General features: G+C 32.1%; 2 protein-coding genes across 2 annotated transcripts; both read right to left on the reverse strand.

The window, feature by feature from the left end:
* Window positions 590-2,011, reverse strand: LOC109350375 (UDP-glycosyltransferase 84B2-like). Its single transcript, XM_019591617.1, has one exon. The coding sequence runs from the start codon at window positions 2,009-2,011 to the stop codon at window positions 590-592; it is 1,422 nt and encodes a 473-aa protein (XP_019447162.1).
* On the reverse strand, window positions 8,503-10,029 carry LOC109348619 (transcription factor MYB44-like). Its single transcript, XM_019589126.1, has one exon. It carries the CDS (start codon window positions 9,820-9,822, stop codon window positions 8,860-8,862), a length of 963 nt encoding a protein of 320 aa, XP_019444671.1. The 5' UTR covers window positions 9,823-10,029; the 3' UTR covers window positions 8,503-8,859.

The raw sequence follows: 13,720 nt of genomic DNA on the forward strand, positions 1-13,720 counted from the left end.
GAACAATAGTAAACCAAATTAAATAATATATAATAAATAAATAGCTGGTCTTACGGGAATGAACACCTGAGGCGGGATCTTTCTACTGACACCATGGCCACTTCATTTTGAAACAAATTGCCATTTTTATATTTTTATTTGATTCTGGTGAATTAAAAAAAAATATTATACTTTAAAATATGACATTTTTATTTTATAAAAAAATATACTTTTGCACTGAAAAACTAAAAAAATATGGTGTTTAACAACGCATGCATACATTTTATGAGTTTAATATCAAATACTTAAAATGTAATTTCTTAGCACTATTAGCATACATCATTCAGGTGATGTGATAATAATTTAACTGGTCATCATATCATTTTTGAAAATTTGATTTACAATATCTAATTATTTTAAATAAAGTACAGTGTACTTTTATCTCGGCAGATATATTGTATAATTGAAAGTATATTAGTTTATGTGACACTGTATGTGATTGGTGAAAAATATATATAATTATTAATTTTTTAACATACATATATTTTCTCAATCATACGTTTTTATTTAAGGTAGCTTATGTGATCAGGTACAAGATCAGCTAAAAAGCTCAAGCCGAGTCTGCATTGACAATATTCTTCAATTCATTGACAAATTGATTGATATTGTTATCAGAAGAACCACCTTCTTGTAAAGCTTCTCTTGCTGCTTCTTTCATTTCCATTGCCACCTTCTTTATCGCCACAGCACTTGAACCTTCCATAACTTCTTTAATGCTACCCTCAATCTCTTCCACGCTAGCAACACTATCTTCACCGCAATTCATCACCACACCATTTCGAAATTGTTTTACTATAAGCTTTGCATTTGTTGGCTGGTCCAACCATTTTGGATAAGCAATAATAGGTACACCAGCAGCAATAGTCTCTAGCATGGAATTCCAACCACAATGAGTCATAAAGCATGCAACTGCAGGGTGCATCAGAACCTTCTCTTGCTCGCACCATGTCACCACTAAACCCTTCCCTTTTGTTTCTTCTAAAAACCCAAGGGGTATTTCAGGAATTTCATCCTCGGAACCTTTCTCAGCTGGCTTTATAACCCACAAAAATGATTTGTTGCTATTCTTTAAAGCCGTAGCTAAATTATTCACTTGTTTTTGTGACATTGCAATTACACTACCAAATGAGATATAGATAACCGAAGAATCTGGCTTATCATCAAGCCACTCTAGGCAAGAACTTTCAGCAGTCCACAAATTCATAATAACACCATTTGTTTCCTTTTCACCCAACATAAATTGTGAAACCAATGGTCCAATGGGGCAAATAGGGATAAAAGAAGTCATGAACTTCACTATCTCTTCCTCTAACTCGGAGTTTGACATAGCAAAAACCCATTTCAGCTTCTCTGACCCTTGGTATATCTCTGCCATAACCTGTTTTCCAAAAGCTGGAAAATCAGGGAGCAAATAAGTAGGGACATCTTTGGCCTCAAGCAATGGAAGTCCAGGTAATTGTACTTCCTCATTGGGATCCTCCAAATTCTGAAATACAAGTGGATTCTTGTACCAGTGATAACCAATAAAATAAATAGCACAAGGTTGCAGCCAAAGCAATGCACAAGGGATGCCAAGATCAGAAGATACATCAATAGCCCAAGGTAGAAGAGGGTCAACAATCATGCAAGAATAATTTTGGCCTTTGGTTTTGGAAAGGTTGTTTATAAGATTGGACAAGTTTTTTGCACCTATTGTTCGAAGAGTATCGATAAATGTAGTTTTGTCTTTGTTACGATCAAAATCATTGCTAAGGCCATCAGAAAAGAATTCGAATTGGATTTCTTCTTGGTTTGTGGTATCGGAAACATTATTATTGTTCCCAAGCATGCGATCACGCGCTGTTTCTGTTGTGATGAGAGTAACATGAACACCTTTTGGGACAAGGCGCTTAGCAAATCTCAGCATGGGGTTAATGTGACTTTGCAATGCTGTTGTCACCATTAACACGTTCACTTTGCTCTCTGTAGCCATTGTTTTTCTCTTCTTCTAGACGATAAACTAAATCTCTATGTACTCTGAAAGTCTTGAAGAGCCATTGTTAATGATATGGATCTTTATATATAAAATGTCGATGTTGATCGGGGCAATTTTTTCCTTTATCAGCTGACGGGTCTTTGAGTAATACGTTTTTGTAAGCATTAAATAATCTTATATGATAAAAATCAATTAATGCTTTGACTACTACTACTATTCTTTAATTTACAATTTCTCTTGACTTATAATTAATTTTTGTAACAGATTTTGGGTTGCACATGTACTTTTTTGTGAAATTTATTAAGTAGTGAAATTAAAATGATTTAATTCAAGAAATATATATGATTATAAACATAACTATTATCGAAATTATTGTATAGATATCAGAAAAATTTAGTTTATTTCTTGTGTCACCAGAGGCGGATCTCTTTAAGGGGCAGGTGGGGGCAACTGCCCCCTGAATTTAAAAAAAAAATAATATTTTTTTTGTTAAATTGTTTTAATATATTTACTTTACATAATTTATTAAAATATTTATTTTATTCTATGAGTGTTTAAATTAAAACATAATTTATCAATTTGGATAACACACATAATTCATAAATAATTCGATTATTCTATTTATGTTGTAATACAAAGTCATACAATAATGTAGGCATGTAGAAATTGTAAAAAAGATTATCATTGCATCTGTGAGAGTATGTTTTTGAATGTGTTTTTATTAACAAAAAAATTGTTAAATGATTCTCCTCATCACTCATGAATTCATAGTGTTTGTAAGTTATTATCACCAATACTTTTTTGATGTAATATTCTTATTTCTTCCATTGATAATTTAAAATTGCAGTATCATTACTCTATTTTAGGGTGCATTTATAGACATTAATGATATATTCTGAATTTTTGTTATACTATATACTGATTCAATCATTAATCAATATGAATTTCTTAATAGTAATGTGGCGATTTATATGGAAAAATAAAATAACTGAAACTTTTACACATGACTCAGTAATCGATGAGTTTAAGTCTTTAAAAGTCCAAAAATAACATTTTAAATGATGTATATTTTTCTTTAACATATTCGGTTGTAAATTAATATTATTTGGAATTAATCAAGTTGAGTTTGTTATTGGTAATGTGGCTATTTATATGGGAAAATGATATAACTAAAACTTTTACACATGATTCAATAATTGATGAGTTTAAGTCTTTAAAAGTGAGAAAAGTATCATTTTAAATGAATGTATATTTTTCTTTAACATCTTTAGTTGTAAATTAATGTTATTTAGAATTAAGAGCAAATATTTATTTCAGTTCCTCATATTTTTCGACCTTACCAGTCTAGATCTTCAAATTTTGGGAAATAATAAAATAGCCCCCAAAATTTCAAATGTATGTCAAATTAATCAATTTTAGGGTCAAATTAGTATCTATTTGTTGTAAAACATGCTAAAAATGACAAATTTGACATACATTTGAAATTTTTATGATGATTTTGAATTCTTAATTTTGAGGGACTAAACTAGCAAGGTCGAAAAATATTGAGCGACTGAAATGAATATTTACTCTAAAACTAATATGTTATTTTGAAACAATTATATATATATATATATATATATATATTATTTTTTACTCATTTAATCTTAATTATAAATCATAATTAAATATTATTGCCCCACATAAACTTTGTATCAAAATCTGCCATTATGTGTAATGAGAGGGGTAAAGAAAATAGAGTATGAATGAAGTGAGGGTAATTGGTGGTAGGCAAACAGAGTTGGCTTTTGAGACAAAACAATACAAATTGATCAGAAGAAGCCATTGAAGCTATTAAGTCTTTTCAATTATTTTTGAATGGAAATTATCAAAGAATCTTGCCAATCCACAAGCATTCTTGAATATTGGATTTATGAATCTTGCCAATCCACAAATGATACAGCTTCGCCATGTAAGGTGAATCAAGACACTGGCCGACAAACTTCCAAAAGGCAAAGAGGCATTCCAATAGGAAAAATAAAGTTCATTCTTGAAGATGAGGTTATTAAACTTTCTTCTGGAAATCTTCCTATGAAACATAGTTATGAACTTCTACTTTGCTCACCGAGAAGATGTTAGTTTAATCATAAATTATAATTAAATATTGTTGCCCCTCTGAACTTTAGAGTAAGATTCGCCACTGTGTGTAACTTTGAGTTGAAGAGTTTAAAGAGAGATTAAGAAGAAGGCTATTACATTATTGAAAAGACATATTTTTTTATTTTACACATTTATCTTCGTACTAGAGTCTATTATGTCTGAACTGGGAACATTCATATGTATGTGAATATAACTTTTCCAGCATGTATTTTTTCATTCATAAGATTCAAACTCAGAACATTGCTTAAAGTGAATCAAATATGTATCACTTAAACCAATACATTTTGGTTACTCAAAAGACATATGATTGTATTTAGATATATATCATGGTCCTTCTTAAAAAAAATCAATGTATTTTCATTATTTTTGTTACAAAATGCATCAACCGTTCTAAAGAAATATTGTTTAAATCGCTCTTATAATTTATCGTAACGAACAAAAAATAATAAAGAGGTTTTGACTCATATATTATTGAATTTGTCTCCACAATATATCATGTTTTGGTTAACTTTATTGCATTTATCACATTTTTATTTAAAAAAATTATACTTATTTCTCGTGCAGGGGTGACTGATGTAATGAAAATATAAAAAGTAGGGAGTTTGTATATGTGTAAAAAAGTAAGGGTAGTTTATGTAATTCCAGGGGTGTCAATGTAATTCACTCTTAATATTATCATGTTCTAATCTATAATATCCAAATTGATCCCTTAATATTATATATATTTATTATTTTCAGTTTATTTTATATAAATTTTATTTATGTATATATTAATTTATAATATTAAGTTTATTGAGTTGAAAAATTGTGGATGGATTTGTTGTTAAATAATAAGACAAAACAATTAGTAAATTAAATAATTAGTAAGAATTGAACGTGGCCTACATACTAATTACATGAATAATATATATTCTAATTGTGCTATAGAAGGTAATATAAATATGATAATTTTATAAAATAGTTATGACATTAACATTATTTTATATATTAAATTATAATTTATATATTAAATGGTAATTTTATGATACATTAAGTTTATTTTTTCATAAACATTCACTTATTATTTAATATTTATTGGTGCATCTAATTTAATAATGAAACTACATTTTTTTAAAGTCACCTGATATTACTCAAAAGATTGTTATAAAAAGACTAAAAGAGTTATCCCTATCCCGATGTTAAATATTACTCGAGGAGGTAAAAATCGTGGGGAATTTGTAAATATATTATGAGTATAATGTATATCATCTATTATTTATTTGTATAATTTTTATTTGAGAATTAATGATAACTGAAAATAAATGGTAAATAATGTAATAATAATGTAAAAAATTCTTACATTGTTAATACATACATTATTTCCCATATATTATCTCGGGGATGAATTATGTAGTTATACTATCCAATATTTGTTGCTAGAATCTTAAAAATGTGTTCATTAAACATGTGTAAAATGATTAGGAGGGTTAATTTAGAGCATATTTGGTAAAAGAGGCTTCAAAACTTTCTCTATTTTATTGGGTTTTTGTATATTATATGCTAGTTAATGGGGTTAGCTACTTTGTTCAGCCCAATAAACATCTTTATCCATATCCCAATTAGAAACTATAAACACTTTGATGTTTGTTATGATTATTCAAGTGTGTAATCCTATATTGCATGTGAGAGAAGAATGATAGAGTTTTTAAGTAGAAAAGAAAAAAAGACTCATAGAATAAATGTTTTAAGGTTTTGGTTCAAAATATGGTGCCTCACTTGTGACTTTTCACTCTTTTCATGCTCTTGTAACAATGGAACTCTCTGGTTGTTGGAGGCTCCCCAGTTACATTCTGGTCCTCTAAATGGTATTAGAGAGACGATGATTCGAGTGAGACATAGTTAGCCTACTAAGTAGAAAAAATTCATGGAACTAATGACTTAAGACTTCGGTTCAAGACGAAATGTTTCACTTGTGACTATTGACTCTTCCTATGTCATGATAACAATGTATGGTCCAACACTCTTTAAATGGAGTAACCTAACAAGCTTGAACTCTCTTTCTTTGAAGACATAGTTGTTTCCTTATTGAATTTCTATAATAGTTATTGGATAAGGCTTAGTTTACTACTCTGTTTGTTAGTTCTATACTACTCTCTTAGAGTACCCACAATGGTAACAAAAAACTGTTATTAGCAAAATAAACAAGTTCTTCGTTCAAGTTCACCACTAGAGAGAAGTCGTTCTTGTTCTTCTTTCGCAACGATAAGCTAAATAAACAACGTTCTTAAAGTTGTGAGCCAACATTAAAAAATGTTTCAAGAAAGATAAATATAAATGTGAGTATGTTTGTAGGGTCCTACTAAGAATGAATAGAGTTATATCATTTGAGGTGATTTTAGTTTGAGTTGCTTAAATTGTTGGAAAGTGTAAACAAATATAAAATAAATAATAAGACTCATTTAAGAACGAAAAATGGGTTGAACCATTGTGAATGCTCTTAGTTAGTTATTATACCCTTCACATTCTTTTGATGGGACAATGATACGTTGTTTTCAAGCATATTTTAAATCAATCACGTCACATTAATTAAAAAAAAATTGATCATTTATAACTTTGTTTATTTTTTTCATTATAATTGTTTTGTGACATTAGAATGGCACATCCCCTCTCCCTTTCATGAGGCTAGTTGTTTTAGATTGTGATAAGCAATTGCCAAAGCATTTAGCTGCAAATCCTAGTTTTGAAGAGAGGACAAAGCACATTCATATTGATTTTCATGTTGTTCTATAGCATCTTCAAAATCACCCGCTCCATATGTTGCCTATCTCCACTCATGATCACCTAATTGATGTTTTTTACCAAATCATTCGATCCTTTGCCTTTTTTCACGAAATTATTTCTAACTTGGACTGCTTGATATCAACTCTTCTGCTTGTAGAAAGTATTGGATGAGATTTAGTTACTATTCTGTCAGTTAGTTATTATATTAGTGACTAGTTTATTATTGTATTATTAAATTGTGTGATTGGATGTGTTCGATTAGGCTATTTAACATAATTTTCTATACATTCCGCTATTCTTTTACTCGTTATGAGGTATTTGAAATGGTCAGGTATAATTCAAAAATCCTCCCTCAACTCTTAATCTCGATACTATTTCTTACGGGCGAACATGAGTTGGATTGGATTAGGACGGGTCAAGGCTTGTCTTTATTCAATCATAAATGTTGGTGGAGTCTTATTTTGAACCTATACCTAAATCGAAGCAAACCTGACCTTAAATATCAACTGTACCAGTCTTTAAATCCGAACCTGATCCTAGACACGATTAAATATTGACTATACAAACATGATGAATGAGTCATGCTTAGTTACCTGACCCTAAATATTAACAATATCTAATTTTTAATCAGATTTCAGTCCTAAATATTGACAATGTGTGCTTTTGAACCTGAACTCAGTCCTCAATCTAATGAGACCCGACCATATTTAAGCTTGATTATAATTGAATCATACCGAATAAATGAGTAGGTCGGGTCCTACTCATGCTTACTATTTCCCATTATATTCCAGCCCATTCAAAACTACTTTGAGTAGTATGATATGATTCTCTGTATTTTAAATTATTGATATTTTAAAATCCCTCATCCAACCAGTTATATTTTAATATGTTTCGTCTTGGTGATTGCTTATATTTCCAATCAGATGTTGTACAAATAGCTTCCGTTACAATTACTAGTTAAATTTTACTACTGTTTCGTTTTAGCAATTATGGAACTTTTCGTAGGTTCCAGCATGAGATTTCTCCAAACAGCTGCCGTGTTTTACCATCAACTGAAACATATTTCACGGCAGAGATATAAACCATTCTACTAAATTGTGACGGTGTTTTCATATTAAAGATTGAAAAACATTTACACAGAGAAAATGTTTGCATGAAAATAATATTTAGAGTTTGATATCATATTTTGACCCAAATCCTTAAGACATTAGGTCTATGAATCCATCCAGTTATATGTTCTTTAGGTAATCCATTTTTACTCAATATGAGACTTCTTCCTTCACACTTAACAAGTTATCAAAATCCATATAATTACCCTATCCATTTAATTATCCTACCAATACCTGATACTCCTGTCTTAGGCCAGTTACCAACTTACCATTAGAAAATTATTCCCACCTTACAAATTTAAGTCGTACAAAAATACATATTACTGGAATCCATGTTTCTTTTTCTAATGTAGCAAAAAAACTTGTAGCTGAAAGTGGCATCCACTCTAAGTACAGTCAAATTCAGTAACTTGCCATGTCTACTAATGCCTACTTTGGATTCAAAACAAAACGAGAATTGAAAATTTGGAATTTTACAGCAAACAAAAAAGATTAAACTTTAGTTTCATATTTTGAGGATTTTTAAATTGAAACTTGTTTTTTCTTCTCCAACTAAGCATAGAGAAGAGGATTAAGAAGGGTAAATTTTTTATGGAAATATATTTTTTCTCCTAGGCCAACATCCATACTCTTTCAAATTTCCTCTGCTTCTAACAGATAAATTCCATTTCACAAGTACTCGTGTCACTCGTCCATCGATCCATCCATGTCTCTGGTAGCGAACGAGTTTTCGCTCTGTACATTAACCGAAATTATTCCCTACGAAACAACAAAAAATAAAACAGCGAAAAATAAAATGATTATTTTCCCCTTCCATCATTAATTAAGTTTTCATTCTCAGCTAATATTTACGAATCGATCCTGTTTCTCAATACTCTTCACCGATGCGTTCCTAAACCCATCACCAGCTGCTTGAAAACACATCCCATTCTGTTCCTCTATATAACTCCTCACTTCCTTTCTTATCATTTCCTGCATCACCGCCAACAACTCTCCGTTAAAATTAAACGCCGCCATCGACCTCAGATCATGAACCTCCTTCTGACGCACCTCCATCGGAGCTACCGTAGACACCGGCTCAGCCATTATCGGTGATAACAAGGACGCCGTATTCAACTGTATCGGCGCAGAAGCGCTATAATCAGACACCGTTACACGATTCGAGACTTCAGAAGAAGAGTCCAAACCAGGAAGGGAGAGAGATAATGAAGTAGGTGGATCATTGGAGGACGACGTCGTTTCTATTAAAACTCCACCAGTTCTTGGAACAGGTCGGTACACGTGTGATGAGGACGCAACCGGTACGCTGGACTCGCTCACATCGGATCCAGATGGGCTACCAGGTGTGGGCGGGTTCATGTAAAGTCCCGTGGACACGGGCATAGCAGCGCCAGCACTCACGGAACGTTTCAACGGCTGAGGATTAACCTCAAGCTCGTCAATCATGAAGGAAGCGCACTTGCGCTTCAAGGTGGAGTTCCAGTGGTTTTTGATTGCGTTGTCGGTTCGGCCTGATAGGAGTCGGGCTATGGTGGCCCATTTGTTTCCGAATCGGGCATGGGCTCTGATTATTGTTTCGTCCTCTTCAGGTGTGAAAGCCTGATGTTCAACCTGAGGAGAGAGCTGGTTGCACCAACGGAGCCTGCATGATTTTCCAGATCGACCTGGAATGGATTTGCTGATGAGTGACCAATTCCTAGGCCCGTGTTTCTCTACGAGATTTTGAAGAGAAGCGTCCTCTTCTGGGCTCCATGGGCCCCTGATCCGATCCATATCTTTTCTGGTAATGGATGTGTTCATCTTGTTATTTTCTTTCAAATTTCAAATGATGATATGAATAAGGAGAGGGAGGTGGGGATTGAAGAGGATGAGGGTATTTGTTAGTTGATTTATTGGTAGTGGAGCATTGGGTTAGTTTGGGGGTGCTACAATTGCTTATATGTGGGGGAAATGGGAATAGGAAACCGGTTGGGGAAGTTAGGTTTTGGAGTTGTAAGCTAGCGTGATGGACAATCGGTACCGCTTATTCCAGGGAAGCGGTTGGGACTTGGGTTTTGGGATACAGCTGTAATAAGACACGCGTCACTCTCCAGCTGCTCCCATTTACACAAGTCACCATCCACCCCTCTTTTATCCTTTCAAAATTCAAATCCATTTTTTTAATTCTAAATAATAATAGCGTAAACAGGTTAATTTTTCCCGTGACACAGCGCGTCTAATATACACTAGCCTTTGAGAGTCTACCCAATTATTACGTTATTTATTATTTATATAATCAAATTTTTTATTTTAATAATAGATGATATAATTAAAATATAAAAATTCTTATATTACCGACCCATTTTTTCTCCCTTTTATATGTTGTGTTTATATGTTATATTTATTGCATGTGCTTAAATTTAATAAATTGTTATATCTTCAATCAGGGAAGTTAGTTGTGGAAAACTAAGCCTTCAGTCAATAAACTTATTTCACAAAAGACATTTTTTAAGCAAATATTTCACTTTTTAATATAGGTTTGGAAGGAGCTATTTTAAGATTTGTTCTGCGGTCCTGTACAAACTTAATATATAATAAGACATTCTAATAGGTCAACACACTTATATCAAAATAAGTTTTTAAGTAGGACGAGCAACAACAATGTTGCTTTAAAGGGTTGCGCTTGAGCGATAAGAGCTGTATCATTCTGTTAATGTAAGTTATGGTGATCGAGTGTGAGAGATGAAGATGCAAATTAAGGATGTCTCATTTGAATTACTATCATGACTTATGGTTAATTAACTAATTTATTTTGAAGTGTGTGATTAACATTTTTAACAAGTGTCCTCAAAAATCAAATTTGTTCTGAGAATCTAATAGATACTTACATTATCATAACTTCTTGTTCATCTAGTTATTATAATTAGTAATAGTAATTATTGTTTAATATCTTAGGTTTTAGAATTTTAGTTATTATAATTACTAATAGTAATTACATAGATATCTTGCTCTCTTATTTAATACGGTCAATTTTTGTGAGCTGCTATATTTGGGGAGGGAGCCTTTCAGTTATACTGTTTATTCCTACTTGAATGATTGCATCATGCTTCATACCTCTATTCCGTTTCCTTTTTTATAATAATCTTATGGATGAAACAAATCAATAAAAGAATAAAACTAAATCAACATGTTGTAATTTTGAAAGGAGACGGAAAGTGCAACTGACGGAGTTGTAGGAGCGTGGGATAACTATGTGAATGAAACAGTTCTCGAAGTGAATGTAGACAAACAAACGCTGAGAACCATAATTTTCACGTTAAAGCACTTACAGGTAACATTTTAAATAAAAAACTAAAAGAAATTACGATAACGACGATAACGGTTGAGTTGGGGGAGGTTCCTTATGCTTTGGTTTGTGTTTGACTGAGACGACTCCAGGCTGGAGAGCATTTCGTGTGGGATTTTCAACTTTCGTCCTTTTCCTATGAAAAATAGGAGTGTGGGACCCACCTTGTATGCTGAGCTGGCACAAAATGACAAGATTGGTCGCCGAATTTGAGAGCGAATCATTACTGCTTTTCTGTCAGTCCAGCCTGTGTTCTCTTACCTGCCACCCCCACCACCATCTCATCCTATATTGGCCTATCTCTCTACTCCCACCCACACGTGTCTGTCACCTATCTCTCTTTCAGAATTAGATATTCTATTCCATTTTCTATGTCCAAACAATTACCACCGATCCAATTTTGATAAATATGTATGGAATAAATATTAAATTATTTTTTTAAGTTAGTATAAGATTTGATTGGTTGGAAATAGTAGAATTAAATTATTTTGGTATAAATCATTTGTATTCCTCTAACAAATAGCACCTGTATGGAACCGGTTCTCTCACAATACAATACGCTACGCCACTTTCCTCTTATCTTCCTATGCCCTTCCACCAACACTTTTATAATTCTTCAACCATCTTTGCACTGTTGCATTTGTTCAGTTGCTTTTACTTTATTTTCTTAATCTACGTATAATATTATGAAGCCCACGTAGTTGTCAGACATAAAAGAATTTAAAAATTAATTTGTTAAAAAATCTGTCCAAGTGGAAGGATTAGCCATGGATTAAAGAAAGTCATTGGAAAAGGGCGAGAGACGATGTTGTCGGGGGATGATGGGATATTCAAATGGGAAATCAAAGATCTCGTTTGTTATGAAACAAATCAGTATCCATTTCAGTTACACGTACATCGTACATATACCACCCACCGCATGGACCTCTTACTTTTTCGTACACATATATAGCTTTTGTTAATAAAAAACGATTAGCCATGGTCTAATAATTCATTAACCTATGTGGTACAAGATTATTAAGATTCTAGTAATTTACCAGAAGCGAGAGTTTGTCTACGAGGAATGCATTTAATCATCGTAAGATTATAAGCGTGATTTACAGGATAAACTATCACATTAAATAACATTAAAATGATGTTGCTAAGACTATGGTTGTTTGTGACCAAAGCAACGCTTCTTTCTGAAATATTTCAGAAGTTAAAAGGAGGGAATCGTAAATAAATTATTAGTAATAGACAGCTAAACAATAAGCATCATTTTGGACCGGTTATTTTGCTTTGCAGCTGTATTCACCGCATGAAGACTCCATATGTTTAACCAAGGGTAAGTGGGTAACATATGTTTCGAACAAATGCTTAATATCATTAGTCTTTTTCATTTCTAAAGTATTCCACTCTTCTTTTATATTCAATGTTGAACTTATACCAAATAAAAATGAAATGAAAATAAAGGTCTGATTTGATTGATTTGCCAATAAATTCATCTGCTGTATATATGATTGCGGTGCGGTAGCAACTCAATTGAAAATGGGATCACTTATCCCAATCTCGTTACACTTGGTGTCCCATCTAGTTATAAAAACAATTATGCTCTAGTTATGCTCTTGAAAATTGTTATTGGAATTAAAACAGTTCTTGAAATTAAAATTGGAACTTGGAAGTGTATTTTAAATTTAAAGTAGAACTGCATATGAAACTGTAAGTATAAATATATTTGGAGCTGTATTTGTTATTATAATCCGTTTAGAACTGTGACTAAACCAAAACTAATTTAAGTACCAATTCAATTTGAAAAATCAAAATCATATATCATGGTTCTGGTTTTATATGGTCTATTTTGATTTAGTTTATGGTCCAATTGATTAAAATCAATTATTTTGTCGGGCTAGCGGCATTGATATGACATGGGGAAATAAATCTCTACTTTCACCTTCAAACCACTTTCAATCTTTAAAATCCTATATGATTAAACATATAGCGCATCAATGTAGCTTTGTTCATCATTTATTCTTCTGTTAAAATAAATTAAGCTACTATACAGTATGAAGCTTATGATTAGTGAAACGTTGTCATGATTGACGTAGTGCATTTCACAAAGCAAATACAACTTACCTTCATAATACTTGGCATTCACTGTTTAGCTTGATCAATTACCACTACTTAGTACACTTTTCCTCCTTTATTCCATTTGTATGATTAAAGTAGCCATTGCTCTTTAAAATCAAGCATATTTGTGGAATATCAGCAATTTAATCCTCCCAATTTTGTTTCAAAATGTTTTCACAACATCAAATCCAATTAGAATATCAACGGACGTTGGTTCAAGTGGTACATGTTTGATTCTCCGTAAGTAAGGTATCAGATTCAAGTCTT

Source organism: Lupinus angustifolius, chromosome LG06, assembly GCF_001865875.1.
Source record: "Lupinus angustifolius cultivar Tanjil chromosome LG06, LupAngTanjil_v1.0, whole genome shotgun sequence".
In the NCBI taxonomy this organism is placed as follows: Eukaryota; Viridiplantae; Streptophyta; class Magnoliopsida; order Fabales; family Fabaceae; genus Lupinus; species Lupinus angustifolius.